The sequence below is a fragment of the Pecten maximus genome, chromosome 2 (assembly GCF_902652985.1).
Source record: "Pecten maximus chromosome 2, xPecMax1.1, whole genome shotgun sequence".
NCBI classification, from domain to species: domain Eukaryota; kingdom Metazoa; phylum Mollusca; class Bivalvia; order Pectinida; family Pectinidae; genus Pecten; species Pecten maximus.
The window spans coordinates 10,281,124-10,299,551 of record NC_047016.1 but is presented as its reverse complement, the minus strand read 5'-3'; the positions used below and the strand labels follow the sequence as shown (position 1 = coordinate 10,299,551).

Sequence of the window (18,428 nt, the reverse complement as noted above, 5' to 3'; positions counted from 1 at the left end):
TAAGAGCTAAGGACGATGCTATATCCAGTATTGGTGTTGTTAAGAGCTAAGGAAAATGCTATAGCCAGTATTGATATTGTTAAGAGCTAAGAACGATGCTATATCCAGTATTGGTGTTATTAAGAGCTAAGGACGATGCTATATCCAGTATTGATGTTAAGAGCTAAGAACAATGCTATATCCAGTATTGGTGTTAAGAGCTAAGGAAGATGCTATATCCAGTATTGGTGTTATTAAGAGCTAAGGACGATGCTATATCCAGTATTGGTGTTATTAAGAGCTAAGGATGATGTTATATCCAGTATTGATGTTGTTAAGAGCTAAGGACGATGCTATATCCAGTATTGGTGTTATTAAGAGCTAAGGATGATGTTATATCCAGTATTGATGTTGTTAAGAGCTAAGGACGATGCTATATCTAGTATTGGTGTTGTTAAGAGCTAAGGACGATGCTATATCCAGTATTACTGTTGTTAAGAGCTAAGGGCGATGCTATAGCCAGTATTGGTGTTGTTAAGAGCTAAGGAAAATGCTATAGCCAGTATTGATATTGTTAAGAGCTAAGAACGATGCTATATCCAGTATTGGTGTTGTTATATCAGGGGCTAAGGACAATGCTATAGCCAGTATTGGTGTTGTTATATCAGGGGCTAAGGACGATGCTATAGCCAGTATTGGTGTTGTTATATCAGGGCTAAGGACGATGCTATAGCCAGTATTACTGTTGTTATATCAGGGCTAAGGACATGCTATAGCCAGTATTGGTGTTGTTATATCAGGGGCTAAGGACCATGCTATAGCCAGTATTGGTGTTGTTATATCAAGGCTAAGGATGATGCTATAGCCAGTATTGGTGTTGTTATATCAGGGCTAAGGACGATGCTATAGCCAGTATTGGTGTTGTTATATCAGGGGCTATGGACCATGCTATAGCCAGTATTGGTGTTGTTATATCAGGGCTAAGGATGATGTTATAGCCAGTATTGGTGTTGTTATATCAGGGGCTATGGACCATGCTATAGCCAGTATTGGTGTTGTTTTATCAGGGCTAAGGACGATGTTATAGCCAGTATTGGTGTTGTTATATCAGGGGCTATGGACCATGCTATAGCCAGTATTGGTGTTGTTATATCAGGGCTAAGGATGATGCTATAGCCAGTATTGGTGTTGTTATATCAGGGGCTATGGACCATGCTATAGCCAGTATTGGTGTTGTTATATCAGGGCTAAGGATGATGCTATAGCCAGTATTGGTGTTGTTATATCAGGGCTAAGGACGGTGCTATAGCCAGTATTGGTGTTGTTATATCAGGGGCTAAGGATGATGCTATAGCCAGTATTGGTGTTGTTATATCAAGGCTAAGGACGGTGCTATAGCCAGTATTGGTGTTGTTATATCAAGGCTAAGGACGGTGCTATAGCCAGTATTGGTGTTGTTATATCAAGGCTAAGGACGGTGCTATAGCCAGTATTGGTGTTGTTATATCAGGGGCTAAGGACGATGCTATGGCTAGTATTGGTGTTGTTATATCAGGGCTAAGGACGATGCTATATCCAGTATTGGTGTTGTTTAAAGCGAAGGACAATGCTATATCCAGTATTACTGTTGTTAAGAGCTAAGGGCGATGCTATATCCAGTATTGGTGTTGTTAAGAGCTAAGGAAAATGCTATAGCCAGTATTGATATTGTTAAGAGCTAAGAACGATGCTATATCCAGTATTGGTGTTATTAAGAGCTAAGGACGATGCTATATCCAGTATTGATGTTAAGAGCTAAGAACAATGCTATATCCAGTATTGGTGTTAAGAGCTAAGGAAGATGCTATATCCAGTATTGGTGTTATTAAGAGCTAAGGACGATGCTATATCCAGTATTGGTGTTATTAAGAGCTAAGGATGATGTTATATCCAGTATTGATGTTGTTAAGAGCTAAGGACGATGCTATATCCAGTATTGATATTGTTAAGAGCTAAGAACGATGCTATATCCAGTATTGATGTTGTTAAGAGCTAAGGACGATGCTATATCCAGTATTGGTGTTGTTAAGAGCTAAGGAAAATGCTATAGCCAGTATTGATATTGTTAAGAGCTAAGAACGATGCTATATCCAGTATTGGTGTTATTAAGAGCTAAGGACGATGCTATATCCAGTATTGATGTTAAGAGCTAAGAACAATGCTATATCCAGTATTGGTGTTAAGAGCTAAGGAAGATGCTATATCCAGTATTGGTGTTATTAAGAGCTAAGGACGATGCTATATCCAGTATTGGTGTTATTAAGAGCTAAGGATGATGTTATATCCAGTATTGATGTTGTTAAGAGCTAAGGACGATGCTATATCCAGTATTGGTGTTATTAAGAGCTAAGGATGATGTTATATCCAGTATTGATGTTGTTAAGAGCTAAGGACGATGCTATATCTAGTATTGGTGTTGTTAAGAGCTAAGGACGATGCTATATCCAGTATTACTGTTGTTAAGAGCTAAGGGCGATGCTATAGCCAGTATTGGTGTTGTTAAGAGCTAAGGAAAATGCTATAGCCAGTATTGATATTGTTAAGAGCTAAGAACGATGCTATATCCAGTATTGGTGTTATTAAGAGCTAAGGACGATGCTATATCCAGTATTGATGTTAAGAGCTAAGAACAATGCTATATCCAGTATTGGTGTTAAGAGCTAAGGAAGATGCTATATCCAGTATTGGTGTTATTAAGAGCTAAGGACGATGCTATATCCAGTATTGGTGTTATTAAGAGCTAAGGATGATGTTATATCCAGTATTGATGTTGTTAAGAGCTAAGGACGATGCTATATCCAGTATTGATATTGTTAAGAGCTAAGAACGATGCTATATCCAGTATTGATGTTGTTAAGAGCTAAGGACGATGCTATATCCAGTATTGGTGTTGTTAAGAGCTAAGGACGATGCTATATCCATTATTGGTGTTATTAAGAGCTAAGGACGATGCTATATCCAGTATTGATGTTATTAAGAGTTAAGGACGATGCTATATCCAGTATTGGTGTTGTTAAGAGCTAAGAACGATGCTATATCCAGTATTGGTGTTGTTAAGAGCTAAGGACGATGCTATATCCAGTATTGGTGTTGTTAAGAGCTAAGGACAATGCTATAGCCAGTATTGGTGTTGTTAAGAGCTAAGGACGATGCTATAGCCAGTATTGATGTTATTAAGAGCTAAGGATGATGTTATAGCTATTATTGTTATATCAGGGCTAAGGATGATGCTATATAGCTATTGTAATATACTTATATCCGATATTTATGCTTGTTTTGATCTTTTTCAAAGTCTTGAATTGATAAATATTTAAAAAAAAAAAAAAAAAAAAACAAAGAAAAAAACAACTAAAAGCAAACAATTAAAGAGAGAGAAGTATGTTACCTGGGCAGGATGCTATAGGACTTGTTTTGGAAGGACAGACTGCATGGTGTCTATGTCGGGTATACTGTAGGCACTTATCATGTATCAATATTACATATTTCAATGTGCTATGATAATGTTTTCCTGCCTTCTCTTGGCAGGCAGCTAGCCATCACTATTTATAAGAACTTCTACATAAATACTGTAGATTTCATGTGTTAAAATTCTATCATGAGCTCGGTTTTGGCTCAATTATGACAAGAACTTTAATGTGGCTTAAATTTCCGATGTTGACATTTTCATGCAGACCTGGTAAATTTTTGCCACCATTTAATTTTCAACATTTTCACCCTTTGAAGATAAGGTGAGTTTAAGATGAAGGCAAAAATTTAAAACTGGATTGAAGGATTTATAAACCATTGTACATAAGCAATTGTAGTTGGATCTAAAACGTACTCACTTACTTTTTAATTGTGTTTTATTCTATACAATCACAGGCAACATGTGATATATATTTACAGTTTTATTACCATTGGTAAAATATTGAATTGTTTTATCTATGCGTGCGAAATAAAATTAGCAATTTCGGCTCAATTGTTTTAGTGAGGAACTTTACAATGGACATCTTGTAACTTCAATGTAGAGTAAAAATCTAACATGCATTGATGTACAAGTGAACAAGAGAAAAATTCTGGTTAGTGATTAGTCACAACACGGTGAACTTCACCCATGCATACCTGATACTATTTGAATCAATATATAGGGGCTAAATATAAATCTGAAAATAGGTAAGCATTCTAAATATAAATCTGAACATAGGTAAACATTCTATATTTTACACCTGATCACATTTCACAACTCAGCTGGTTATGCATTGAAAAGACCTGTGGGGAACTCGATAAATCCTGAGTGTTACAAGTGTAACTCAATGGAGAATTCCAAATGGAATTTTCTGGTTTTACAAACGGGGAGAGGAGTCCATTTCTTAAAACAATTTAAGGCAAATGTAAAATGAGGCGAATATGTTATGTGTTGCCCAAGGGGGAAAATAACTGGGATGAAAATTACCAGGTATACAGTATTACTATCAGAAGTAAATTATTTGTAGATATTGAAATTTTTTGATAGGTGTTGGTATTGTTTTAGTTTACATATCTTGATTTAATGATGTCATTGATATGACTTGCCCGTGAGTTCTACACATTATTTTCTCTCCTTTATCATTATTTATTCATGACCGATATGATGAAATTATGTTGCATCCTTTTCTTCTTGCTGTGTCCTGTTTCTTTGTTGTGAAAGGAATCTGAGAAAGGGGCCAGTCTGTGCACATTACCCTAATTGCTCTGGGTGGCATGTCATAGCCCTCCAATATGTTCATTGATGATGTGTCGGACATTGTCTGGGTTTAATTTGATGTGAGAATTGTTTTGTATTCCATGTCTGCTCTATTTCATGAATAGTTTGGTTTACAAAGTCTGAATAAAACTGTACTTTGCAACAGGAACACATAATTCTTCTTTTCCCGTCCATTTAATTTGTTTATGTATCCAGATGCTTCATTTCTGAGTGACCCTTGTGATATTTGGTGATTTGTTTATTAGTGATACTTTGGGTATTGGTGATGCATGTTTTTAGTAACTTTGTTACTATTGATAACTATCCTGCTGGTTGTGGATCGGTGAAAGTTATAAAATCTTATTTAATGCTTCTCCAAGAATGCTAGAGGAATACGCAGTGAGAAAAACATCAGATCAGAAATCAATTGACCATCAGCTTCTTATATTATAGGAGTAAGAATTCCATGCGTCAAGGTTAATTATTCCTGAACAATGCTTCTCCCACACAATGGACATCTTTCAAATACATATTTTTCCCATTCGTCATATTTAAAAGATATTTAAATCTAAGCACGACCAAAGTCCCTGTATTTGAGTTTGATACAAATTGACTTATGTCAGGGCTTTATTAGAAGTAGAGGGACCATAGGTCTAGGGTAGGGGTCAGCAAGGATATGGAAATGGAGGGACATGTAGTCTAGGGTAGGGGTCACGAAGGACATTGAAGTAGATGGACCATGAGTCTAGGGTAGGGGTCACTGAGGATATTGAAGTAGAGGGACCATGAGTCTAGGGTAGGGGTCACCGAGGATATTGAAGTAGAGGGACCATGAGTCTAGGGTAGGGGTCACCGAGGATATGGAAATGGAGGGACCATGAGTCTAGGGTAGGGGTCACCGAGGATATTGTAGTAGAAGGACAATAAGTCTAGGGTAGGGGTCACCGAGGATAATGAAGTAGAGGGACCATGAGTCTAGGGTAGGGGTCAACGAGGATATTGAAGTAGAAGGACCATGAGTCTAGGGTAGGGGTCAACGAGGATATGAAGTAGATGGACCATAAGTCTAGGGTAGGGGTCAACGAGGATATTGAAGTAGAGGGACCATGAGTCTAGGGTAGGGGTCACCGAGGATATTGAAGTAGAGGGACCATGAGTCTAGGGTAGGGGTCCCCGAGGATATTGTAGTAGAAGGACAATAAGTCTAGGGTAGGGGTCACCAAGAATATTGTTGTAGAAGGACAATAAGTCTAGGGTAGGGGTCACCGAGGATATTGTAGTAGAAGGACAATAAGTCTAGGGTAGGGGTCACCGAGGATATTGAAGTAGAGGGACCATGAGTCTAGGGTAGGGATCACCGAGGATATTGAAGTAGAGGGACCATGAGTCTAGGGTAGGGGTCACCGAGGATATTGAAGTAGAGGGACCATGAGTCTAGGGTAGGGGTCACCGAGGATATTGTAGTAGAAGGACCATAAGTCTAGGGTAGGGGTCACCGAGGATAATGAAGTAGATGGACCATGAGTCTAGGGTAGGGGTCACCAAGGATATGGAAATGAGGGACCATGAGTCTAGGGTAGGGGTCACCAAGGATATGGAAATGAGGGACCATGAGTCTTGGGTAGGGGTCACCGAGGATTTAAGTTGGTATAGGATTGACCATGCCACAATTTCAATGTTTGTCTGGTTAGTCTATTATGAAGGCTATGTCTGAGTAAAAGCTGAAACATGCATGATGGAAAATTTAGAAACTTTAAATCAGATAAAGCATGCTTGGTGAACTCTATTAGATGAGTAGTGTTGTTGCTAATATTTCAACCAAATCTTCCGGACCTTTACTCTTAATTGTTTTGTTGTTTTAAGTTTTTCAGTAATTTTTAAAATTCCCTAAAATAAATTGTTCTTTTGTCCCTATTTTCTAGAATTACGATCTTTTAAATAGTTTTTACTTGTAATTTCTGAAATGGTTTTTACTAGTATTTTTTGAAAGTGGAAATCAAGTGTTAAAACCTTCACTATACACTGTCTTTATTAGATGTTTATAACATTTTCTTTTCTGCATGTGTTGGAATGAGAAAATGCAGCAAATGACCCTTTGTTTATGTCAACATATGCACTGTTGCAATAGCATTCAATTTCTATAAGTGTAATGTACTTGGTTAATTTTTTTCTTTAACCAGATAAACAGTTCTATTTGTCTGAAATCTAAAGCTACAGAATATTTATACTTTAGGATTTGATTTGTACAGAAAGGATTTACAGGCTGATGGGTTAATACTCTATGTAAAGGAGAATAGTTAGTAGTTATTAAAATGATTTAATACATAGTTGTTTGAGTTGTAGTAATTGCTGACATAAAGATGTATGTTGATTTTGAGCTGTTGATGGTGTATAATGTGTTGTATTTGTATGTACAGGGTGGGAGGAAGAAACCATCTCAGCCATATCACTCCACCAACAGACGGGAACGAAATGAGAACACCTACCAAGTGTCACGTTGGTCGCCCTTTATCAAGGACATCATGGAGGTACACACTCACTGCTCTACAGTGACTCAAAGTAGACATGTGGATATACCTATAGACTCAAAGAGTCACTCCAACCTATAGACTCAAAGTCTCAATCTATCCTACAGACTCAAAGTCTCACTTCACCCTACAGACTCAAAGTCTCACTTCACCCTACAGACTCAAAGTCTCAATCCATCCTACAGACTCAAAGTCTCACTTCACCCTACAGACTCAAAGTCTCAATCCATCCTACAGACTCAAAGTCTCAATCTATCCTACAGACTCAAAGAGTCACTCCAACCTATAGACTCAAAGTCTCACTTCACCCTACAGACTCAAAGTCTCAATCCATCCTACAGACTCAATGTCTCACTCCACCCTACAGACTCAAAGTCTCACTTCACCCTACAGACTCAAAGTCTCACTTCACCCTACAGACTCAAAGAGTCACTCCAACCTATAGACTCAAAGTCTCAATCTATCCTACAGACTCAAAGTCTCACTCCAACCTATAGACTCAAAGTCTCACTTCACCCTACAGACTCAAAGTCTCACTTCACCCTACAGACTCAAAGTCTCACTTCACCCTACAGACTCAAAGTCTCAATCCATCCTACAGACTCAATGTCTCACTCCACCCTACAGACTCAAAGTCTCACTCCAACCTATAGACTCAAAGTCTCACTTCACCCTACAGACTCAAAGTCTCAATCCATCCTACAGACTCAATGTCTCACTCCACCCTATAGACTCAATGTCTCACTCCAACCTATAGACTCAAAGTCTCACTTCACCCTACAGACTCAAAGTCTCAATCCATCCTACAGACTAAATGTCTCACTCCAACCTATAGACTCAAAGTCTCACTCCACCCTACAGACTCAATGTCTCACTCCAACCTATAGACTCAAAGTCTCACTTCACCCTACAGACTCAAAGTCTCAATCCATCCTACAGACTCAAAGTCTCAATCTATCCTACAGACTCAAAGTCTCACCCCAACCGATAGACTCAAAGTCTCACTTCACCCTACAGACTCAAAGTCTCAATCCATCCTACAGACTCAAAGTCTCACTTCCACCTACAGACTCAAAGTCTCACTTCACCCTACAGACTCAAAGTCTCACTTCCAACCTACAGACTCAAAGTCTCACTTCACCCTACAGACTCAAAGTCTCACTTCACCCTACAGACTCAAAGTCTCACTTCACCCTACAGACTCAAAGTCTCACTTCACCCTACAGACTCAAAGTCTCACTCCAACCTACAGACTCAAAGTCTCACTCACCCTACAGACTCAAAGTCTCACTTCACCCTACAGACTCAAAGTCTCACTTCACCCTACAGACTCAAAGTCTCACTTCACCCTACAGACTCAAAGTCTCACTCCACCCTACAGACTCAAAGTCTCACTTCAACCTACAGACTCAAAGTCTCACTTCACCCTACAGACTCAAAGTCTCACTTCACCCTACAGACTCAAAGTCTCACTTCACCCTACAGACTCAAAGTCTCACTTCACCCTACAGACTCAAAGTCTCACTTCACCCTACAGACTCAAAGTCTCACTTCACCCTACAGACTCAAAGTCTCACTTCACCCTGTAGACTCAAAGTCTCACTCCACCCTACAGACTCAAAGTCTCACTCACCCTACAGACTCAAAGTCTCCCTCCAACCTACAGACTCAAAGTCTCACTCCAACCTATAGACTCAAAGTCTCAATTCATCCTACAGACTCAAAGTCTCACTTCCACCCTACAGACTCCAAAGTCTCACTTCACCCTACAGACTCACAGTCTCACTTCCATCCTACAGACTCAATGTTCTCACTTCCACCCCTAACAGACTCCAAGTCTCACTCCATCCTACTAGACTGCAACTGTCTCACTTCCCACCCTACAGACCTCAAAGTCTCACTCCAAGCCTACTAGACTCAATTTGTCTCACTTCCACCCTAAGACTCAAATGTCTTCACTCCAATCCTACAGACTCAATGTCTCACTTCCACCCTACTAGGACTCAATGTCTTCCACTCCATCCTATCCGACTCAAATGTCTCACTCTCACCCTACTAGACTTAAAGTCTCACTTCACCCTACAGACTAAAGTCTCCCTTCAACCTATAGACTCAAAGTCTCACTTCACCCTACAGACTCAAAGTCTCACTTCACCCTACAGACTCAAAGTCTCACTCCAACCTATAGACTCAAAGTCTCACTTCACCCTAGAGACTCAAAGTCTCACTTCACCCTGTAGACTCAAAGTCTCACTCCAACCTACAGACTCAAAGTCTCACTTCACCCTGTAGACTCAAAGTCTCACTCTACCCTACAGACTCAAAGTCTAACTTCACCTTACAGACTCAAAGTCTCCTTCCAATCTACAGACTCAAAGTCTCACTTCACCCTACAGACTCAAAGTCTCACTCCAACCTACAGACTCAAAGTCTCAATCCATCCTATAGACTCAAAGTCTCAATCTATCCTACAGACTCAAAGTCTCACCCCAACCGATAGACTCAAAGTCTCACTTCACCCTACAGACTCAAAGTCTCAATTCACCCTACAGACTTAAAGTCTCAATCCATCCTATAGACTCAAAGTCTCACTCCACCCTACAGACTCAAAGTCTCACTCCAACCTACAGACTCAAAGTCTCACTCCAACCTACAGACTCAAAGTCTCACTTCACCCTACAGACTCAAAGTCTCACTCCAACCTACAGACTCAAAGTCTCACTCCAACCTATAGACTCAAAGTCTCACTTCACCCTACAGACTCAAAGTCTCACTCCAACCTACAGACTCAAAGTCTCGCTCCAACCTACAGACTCAAAGAGTCACTCCAACCTACAGACACAAAGTCTAACTTCACCCTACAGACTCAAAGTCTCACTCCAACCTACAGACTCAAAGTCTCACTTCACTCTAAATACTAAAAGTCTCAGTTCACCCTACAGACTCAAAGTCTCACTCAAACATACAGACTCAAAGTCTCACTCCAACCTACAGACTCAAAGTCTCGCTCCAACCTACGTATACAGACTCAAAGAGTCACTCCAACCTATAGACTCAAAAGTCTCACTCCACCCTACAGACTCAAAGTCTCACTCCAACCTATAGACTCAAAGTCTCACTCCACCTATAGACTCAAAGTCTCACTCCAACCTATAGACTCAAAGTCTCTCTCCAACCTACAGACTCAAAGTCTCAATCCAACCTATAGACTCAAAGTCTCACTCCACCCTACAAACTCAAAGTCTCACTCCACCCTACAGACTCAATGTCTCACTTCACCCTACAGACTCAATGTCTCACTTCACCCTACAGACTCAAAGTCTCAATCCAACCTATAGACTCAAAGTCTCACTCCAACCTACAGACTCAAAGTCTCAATCCAACCTATAGACTCAAAGTCTCACTCCACCCTACAAACTCAAAGTCTCACTTCACCCTACAGACTCAAAGTCTCACTCCAACCTATAGACTCAAAGTCTCACTCCACCCTACAGACTCAATGTCTCACTTCACCCTACAGATTCAATGTCTCACTTCACCCTACAGACTCAAAGTCTCACTCCAACCTACAGACTCAAAGTCTCAATCCAACCTATAGACTCAAAGTCTCACTTCACCCTACAGACTCAAAGTCTCAATCTATCCTACAGACTCAAAGTCTCACTCCAACCTATAGACTCAAAGTCTCACTTCACCCTACAGACTCAAACACTTACACATTCCATCCTTAAGACTGAAAAAAATCATATAAATTCATTGTGTTCTTCGACAAGTTATACAGATTTCATATCTACCTAAAGAACAATTTTACTGATCACTAATATACAAGAAGGAAATGTTTAAGTTAATAGATTTAAGTTATATTTCTACATAATACAAACTGTGTGTTGAAAATACAAACTGTGTTGAAAACAGATTTCTTTATTTACCCAGGATGCAACAGAGGAGAAACTTGATACCCGTGCCTTCCCATTCCTGTCCGGAGGGGTTCAAAGGTCAAGTGGGATGAGAAAACCACCAATCAGGTAATGTTTCCAGATGGTTCACACCCCAAAAAAAAGATAAATTGTGCAAAAAAGGGACAACAAAAACAAAAGAACCACAGCTAGTATTGAAATGAAAAAAAGTTATGTGGTTCAAAATCATAAAAATGTGAAATATTTTACAAGAGAGATCGAGGTGGATGGTGAAAAAAACTATCTTGGAATAAATCAAACCCATAGATTTCACTACAGTGAATACACTGTTCTGATTGATTAATGACAAATTTATATGATGTTATAAGCAGGGATAAGTTTTTATCAAATTAATCATTTCTGATGTTTTTCTGGTAAAAATGTAACCAAGATTCAATTTGACGTTTTAGCGCACGATATGGTCACTGGCACAAAGATAAAACTCAGGCGAGCTACAAGAGTGGACCAAGACTTATCATCTTCATCATGGGCGGCCTTTCATATGCTGAGATGAGATGTGCCTACGAGGTTACCCAGGCATGTAAAAACTGGGAGGTTCTCGGTTGGTAAGTGTCGCCATGGTGATAAGTGTCAATCTTGAAGTCAGGACAGATGCAGCATTGTCGAACCATTACTTGTATTAGGATAAAATATAACAAATATTCATACTTAACTGTTTTTATGGTAAAAAGTGAGACTTGATATGAAAACATCACTTATGTGTAATTTAACAGACATTCCTAGATAAAAAACAACTGTTGTGTATTTTAACAGACATTCCTAGATAACAACTGTTGTATTATGGTTTCTGTAATGCACAATGGTGTTTTCAGGATCAACACACATACTGACTCCGGAAGGTTTCCTCAGCGACCTCAAGACTCTGACAACGTAGACATTTCACCAATGCAGACACATTGACAGAACAGTCAAAACAAATCTTGTTGACAATCATCAAGTGAGTTCTGTGACAATGTCGCACCATAAATGGCATGATCTCCCAAAATAAAGGTAGATGGTAGTCCACTTGAGTACCTGATAGCGTGTCTGCACTTCATCTACACGAGAGTGTTTATGTGGCCATGTATGGAGAAACTTGGGTCTAGTGAACACCGACCATTCTATATTAGAGTTAGGTATACAGTGTACAAGTTATTTAAACTTTTCCCTAATTCATCCAGGCTTTGGAACAGTCGTTCATAGTAGATGAATATTATACACATATTGTGAGATGATTTATTTGTTTGCCTGACAGACAGTTGATGGGTGTTTCATACACATGCTTTATGTAGCTCATGGTATGTACAAAATGGTAGTGATATTATTTTGTTATTATAAAAGGTAAACCACTTCCTGGTCATTATTTGAGGCCAGTGATTGTTGACAGTGTACATGTTGGCTACAATGAAGGGTTTACATAAAGAGCTAGTCAAATAAATGTAATTCAAAAAACACCTTACGATTGAAATTCCAATTGGTTTCTTGATTGTATTATTTACCATTTTAACATATTTATTTACACATTTTCGTTCTTTGTGTATCTTAATCTGCACTAATGCGAATTCTTTTTTTTCAATCAGCAAAACCAAACAGCCTCAAAATGTATGATTTATGATGTTTAAGGAATAAGACTACTCACTTACCAAAGCTTTGGATTAGGAAAGCTAAGTTGATGAAGGAAGGAATTAGACTTTAGATCGTATTAATGACAGAATTTGAATTTCAAAAACCTTGAAAAACTGCTAGGTTAACAGATAAGGAAACTGAAGGTCATATATAGGTCAACAGGAAGAAAGATGCTAACACCTTCAATACGTCAATCTGTGGTTTTGTTAAACTGCTGTAAAGTTTTAGATGATATTAGCTTCCAAAGACTTGTTTTATTTATTGATGTGATAGGGCCTGCTTTTAAAGTGTATGAGGGTATGTGTGGGTGTGTGATGTGAAAGCCATGCTAGATTGAACGTTTTGTTACCCTGTTATTTGTAGTTAGAGTAGACATCCATTTTTTACTGTAGTGAGATGGCAGTACATAATAGAATTATGTAATTAATTTTTTACACAATGTGGATGCATTAAATCGGCATACTAGATGTTGTGGTTGTTTGATGAAGTGCTATATGGTTGACATACCATATCGGGGCAAAGAGCACCGCTGTTTACACTTGTATATATTTTCTATCTGTACCTGATCTGTGCTTGTGTGGTACTTGCCTTTAAAAGGTTTATCAACACCCTTGTATATGTGCTTGTGTGGACCATTTCAACCTGATTCATACTCTACAGCTGAAATAAGGATAGTCTGAATTTGTATTGTCTACAATATAGGATAACATTGCTTACTAAAAGATTTCTTTCAGAAAATACTTTTCATCGTATCAATTGCAAACGGTATACTTAGTAGATTTTTCTTGTTATAGAAAATGGTTGAAATTTATTGTTCAATAGATATTATGAAAGTTAATTTGTAATTTATCATTCCATGTGTTAATGTTTCTGTGACCAAGTGGACTCCACTAAAAAATAAGTGTTCAGTTATCTGTAGGTGACCAATTCCTGTACACCTTCAGTTATCTGTAGGTGACCAAGTCATGGATACCTTCAGTTATCTGTAGGTGACCAATTCGTGGACATGCTCAGTTATCTGTAGGTGACCAATTCGTGGACACCTTCAGTTATCTGTAGGTGACCAATTCGTGGACACCTTCAGTTATCTGTAGGTGACCAATTCGTGGACACCTTCAGTTATCTGTAGGTGACCAATTCGTGGACACCTTCAGTTATCTGTAGGTGACCAATTCGTGGACACCTTCAGTTATCTGTAGGTGACCAATTCGTGGACATGCTCAGTTATCTGTAGGTGACCAATTCGTGGACAACTTCAGTTATCTGTAGGTGACCAATTGGTGGACACCTTCAGTTATCTGTAGGTGACCAATTCGTGGACATGCTCAGTTATCTGTAGGTTAGAGATTTTGCACAAGTGTTCATTTGTGTTTGTTATTTTATCAGATGAGAAAATCTGCCAAAAAAAGCATTTGTACTGTCATCTTGTCACTAGTTTACGATCATGTATTTATCATCCAACTGATGGTCAGTGAACATGATATGTATACATTTTTTATAGTGGTAGATCATTATCATGAAAATTGCAAAAATCTTACTCAGAAAAATCTATCAAAAGCAGTTTCATTGAGCACAGAAAAAATGAAATATTTCAGATGAAGAGGCCTAGATTATGGGATTTGGCTTTTTATTACATCTAATTCTTTACCATTTTACTATAGTTCAGTACGAGACTTTCTGTATGTATATTAACTATTGTTATTAGCTTATCATAATTTATCAGTCCACCTAGATGGTTTTTTTACCTCCCATTTAATATCTAGTTTTGACATATTCATGTACAGTAGTTGTAAATCACTATATAATGTATTTACATGACTTGTATTTGTAAAAAATGTGTTCTTCTAGACTTCTTTAATAGATATCATATATATTATATATATATGTCTGTGTGTGTATATTGAAACTGGAGAATATGGCTCCAGAATAGGACTTCTGGTATCATATATATCTGTGTTGTTGTTTACATTCAGAAGCACAGTAATCCATACAGATAAAAAGGTCATGTGCTACTGAATTTATTTTATTGCGAATATATTTTCTGTCTCTCTGTATCCAAACCCTCTTCGTCAGTCCTTCCCTGTGCTCTTTCCTACTTTTCTTTCTCCAGTCAACCTTATGAACTGCCCTCCTCCACACGCCCATTGTAGATAGATTATGTGGAGAGATATTGTGCAATAGTTTGTATGTATTGCCGCCTACACAAACTGAGGTCTTCTCAGGCCCCTTGACTGTTAGACTGTGTTATTGTTACATAATTGTCATTGTGCATTAGGATCAATTTGCTTTGTCTTATAATAGGAAACCTGGGTCCTAACCAACCCAGCTAGAAATATTGAATTAAAAACTAAGAAACAAAAAATATTTCAAAAATAAATTTTGGAGATTTGGTGTGGAATATGTTTTTTCATGTAAACTGGTCATGTGGTTTCTTTAAAAATAAATCTGACTTCTTGAAAAAGACAAGTCGGAGAGGTGACTTCATAGTAAGTAAGATCATCATAACAACCAATTTATGAACTAAACAACAACAAAAAGAGAAATGTTACATTTACATTTGCTTTGTGCCATGCATGAATCTTACTTAATTGATTTTAGGAATAATATAATAATATATCATAATTATATAGAATTGTCGATGTATTTTTAGCTCCCCCGAGCATATGTCGTGGTGTCATCTGTTGTCAGTCAGTAAAAAAAATCCCTTAAAACACTACTCGTTCAGAATGCCAGGATTGATTTTGACCAATTTTTTAATGTATTTTTGGTTGAAGGATACTCAGTTTTTGTTACGACAAAGGACCCTGTCTCCAGAGGGACAGAGAGGTGGGAATCAAAAGCAGAAATATTGATATAAATCAATTTCTCTATTATAAAGGGATCTTTTAATGAAGGTTACTAAAATCATGTTTGGATCTGTTATGTAACAGATGTTGTCATACATTACTGACAGACAAATAGCAAAGTGGAAAATCTTTATGTGTACTATGAACAAAAATGTTTTGACACGATTGCCGAAATAACAAGGTGAGCGATGCAGGCCCGGTAGACCTCTTGTTTACATTTTAAATGACTTATGATTTATAAGATATATATGATATTCCTTGCTAGCAGTAGTCCTGGATAACTCCAACAAACTAAGCTGGATGTTATACCAGTCAACAGAATCATTCTGTTCTACATGCGAGTACACAGTGTATTACAGAGTAAAATTTTGCAGTATTTTTCACTCTCATTTTTATGCTAAGACCTTTTCCAGGTCTTCAGCATTATTTGATTTGTATTTTGATGTATGGAAATATATCATGTGATGTGATAAGCTAATTTTGTTAATGAATATGCAAATGTTGCTTCATAACATTCTATATAGGTCGTTATTTGTGTCGATCAAACTTATTTCTGTTTCTCAGATTAAATGTAAAATTAATATCAAAGTTGTTTTTTTTCTTTTAATTTTACTTCAACATACCAACATATTATTATGTTTGGTCATTTTGCTTCAACGTTCTAACAATTATTATGTTTGGCCATTTTACTTTGACATACTAAGTCCATGTTTGTTTCTATCTATTAATATTGTGGGAAAAACAAAACCGGAGTCATCAGGTAATACTATTTCACCAATTAATTTATTATTGCATATTAGAATAAATTCTCATTTCGTTCTTAGAAACCTGCAAGTCACAAGAATCTTGATTTTATGTTGAATATATGTCACAGTTAACAATAGGTCTCGGTAGCTTGTATGTCACAGTTAACAATAGGTCTCGGTAGCTTGTATGTCACAGTTAACAATAGGTCTCGGTAGCTTGTATGTCACAGTTAACAACAGGTCTCGGTAGCTTGTATGTCACAGTTAACAATAGGTCTCGGTAGCTTGTATGTCACAGTTAACAATAGGTCTCGGTAGCTTGTATGTCACAGTTAACAATAGGTCTCGGTAGCTTGTATGTCACAGTTAACAATAGGTCTCGGTAGCTGTATTTCAACTTAACAGATATGTAAATGGAGTCCTTGTAACACTGTAAAGGCAAAACAACACATTTTATCATAGATACCTGGCTATAGATACATTGGAAGAATGAAAGTAAAGAAGATAAAAAATCATGTTCAAAATTTGGCATTAAAACAAAATGCTTAATAAACTTATAAAGAAGTCAAGAGGGACAGCACCTACATAACAGGCCCCTGTACAGAGGTTAGGTGATTGGGACAGCTCCTACCTATCATACCTCTATACTGAGGACAACTGACTGGGACAGCTCCTATGTAATAGCCCTCTGTTTTGAGGACAGGTGATTGGGACAGCTACCTAAAGCCCTCTGTACAGAGGACAGATAACTTTGACAGCTCCTAACACACCTCTGTAATGAGGAAAGGTGACTTTGACAGCTCCTATCAAACAGCCCTCTCTGTACTGAGGACAGGTAACTTTGACAGCTCCTATCAAACAGCCCCCTCTGTACTGAGGACAGGTAACTTTGACAGCTCCTATCAAACAGCCCTCTCTGTACTGAGGACAGGTAACTTTGACAGCTCCTAATACACCTCTGTAATGAGGACAGGTAACTTTGACAGCTCCTAATACACCTCTGTACTGAGTACAGGTAACTTTGACAGCTCCTAACACATCTCTGTAATGAGGACAGGTAACTTTGACAGCTCCTATCAAACAGCCCTCTCTGTACTGAGGACAGGTAACTTTGACAGCTCCTATCAAACAGCCCTCTCTGTACTGAGGACAGGTAACTTTGACAGCTCCTAATACACCTCTGTAATGAGGACAGGTAACTTTGACAGCTCCTAATACACCTCTGTACTGAGGACAGGTAACTTTGACAGCTCCTAACACATCTCTGTAATGAGGACAGGTAACTTTGACAGCTCCTATCAAACAGCCCTCTCTGTACTGAGGACAGGTAACTTTGACAGCTCCTATCAAACAGCCCCCTCTGTACTGAGGACAGGTAACTTTGACAGCTCCTATCAAACAGCCCTCTCTGTACTGAGGACAGGTAACTTTGACAGCTCCTATCAAACAGCCCCCTCTGTACTGAGGACAGGTAACTTTGACAGCTCCTATCAAACAGCCCTCTCTGTACTGAGGACAGGTAACTTTGACAGCTCCTAATACACCTCTGTAATGAGGACAGGTAACTTTGACAGCTCCTAATACACCTCTGTAATGAGGACATGTAACTTTGACAGCTCCTAATACACCTCTGTACTGAGGACAGGTAACTTTGACAGCTCCTAACACATCTCTGTAATGAGGACAGGTAACTTTGACAGCTCCTATCAAACAGCCCTCTCTGTACTGAGGGTAGGTAACTTTGACAGCTCCTAACACACCTCGTAATGAGGACAGGTAACTTTGACAGCTCCTATCAAACAGCCCTCTCTGTACTGAGGACAGGTAACTTTGACAGCTCCTATCAAACAGCCCCCTCTGTACTGAGGACAGGTAACTTTGACAGCTCCTATCAAACAGCCCTCTCTGTACTGAGGACAGGTAACTTTGACAGCTCCTATCAAACAGCCCTCTCTGTACTGAGGACAGGTAACTTTGACAGCTCCTATCAAACAGCCCTCTCTGTA

At 38.5% G+C, this 18,428-nt stretch overlaps 1 protein-coding gene across 6 annotated transcripts in view; it reads left to right on the top strand.

Annotated features, from left to right (window-relative positions):
• LOC117316993 (syntaxin-binding protein 1-like) overlaps positions 1-16,259 on the top strand; it is a 33,119-nt gene extending 16,860 nt beyond the window's left edge. For 2 of the 6 annotated variants that reach the window (XM_033871774.1, XM_033871792.1), the window contains 4 exons: positions 7,138-7,248; positions 11,182-11,273; positions 11,615-11,770; positions 12,038-16,259. In XM_033871774.1, the coding sequence (XP_033727665.1) occupies positions 7,138-7,248; positions 11,182-11,273; positions 11,615-11,770; positions 12,038-12,125 (447 nt within the window). In that variant the 3' untranslated portion in view covers positions 12,126-16,259. The remainder of the gene's footprint in view (positions 1-7,137; positions 7,249-11,181; positions 11,274-11,614; positions 11,771-12,037) is intronic. The other 4 variants (XR_004530078.1, XR_004530075.1, XR_004530077.1 and 1 more) reach the window with 4 other exon arrangements.
• The last annotated feature ends 2,169 nt before the right edge of the window (positions 16,260-18,428 follow it).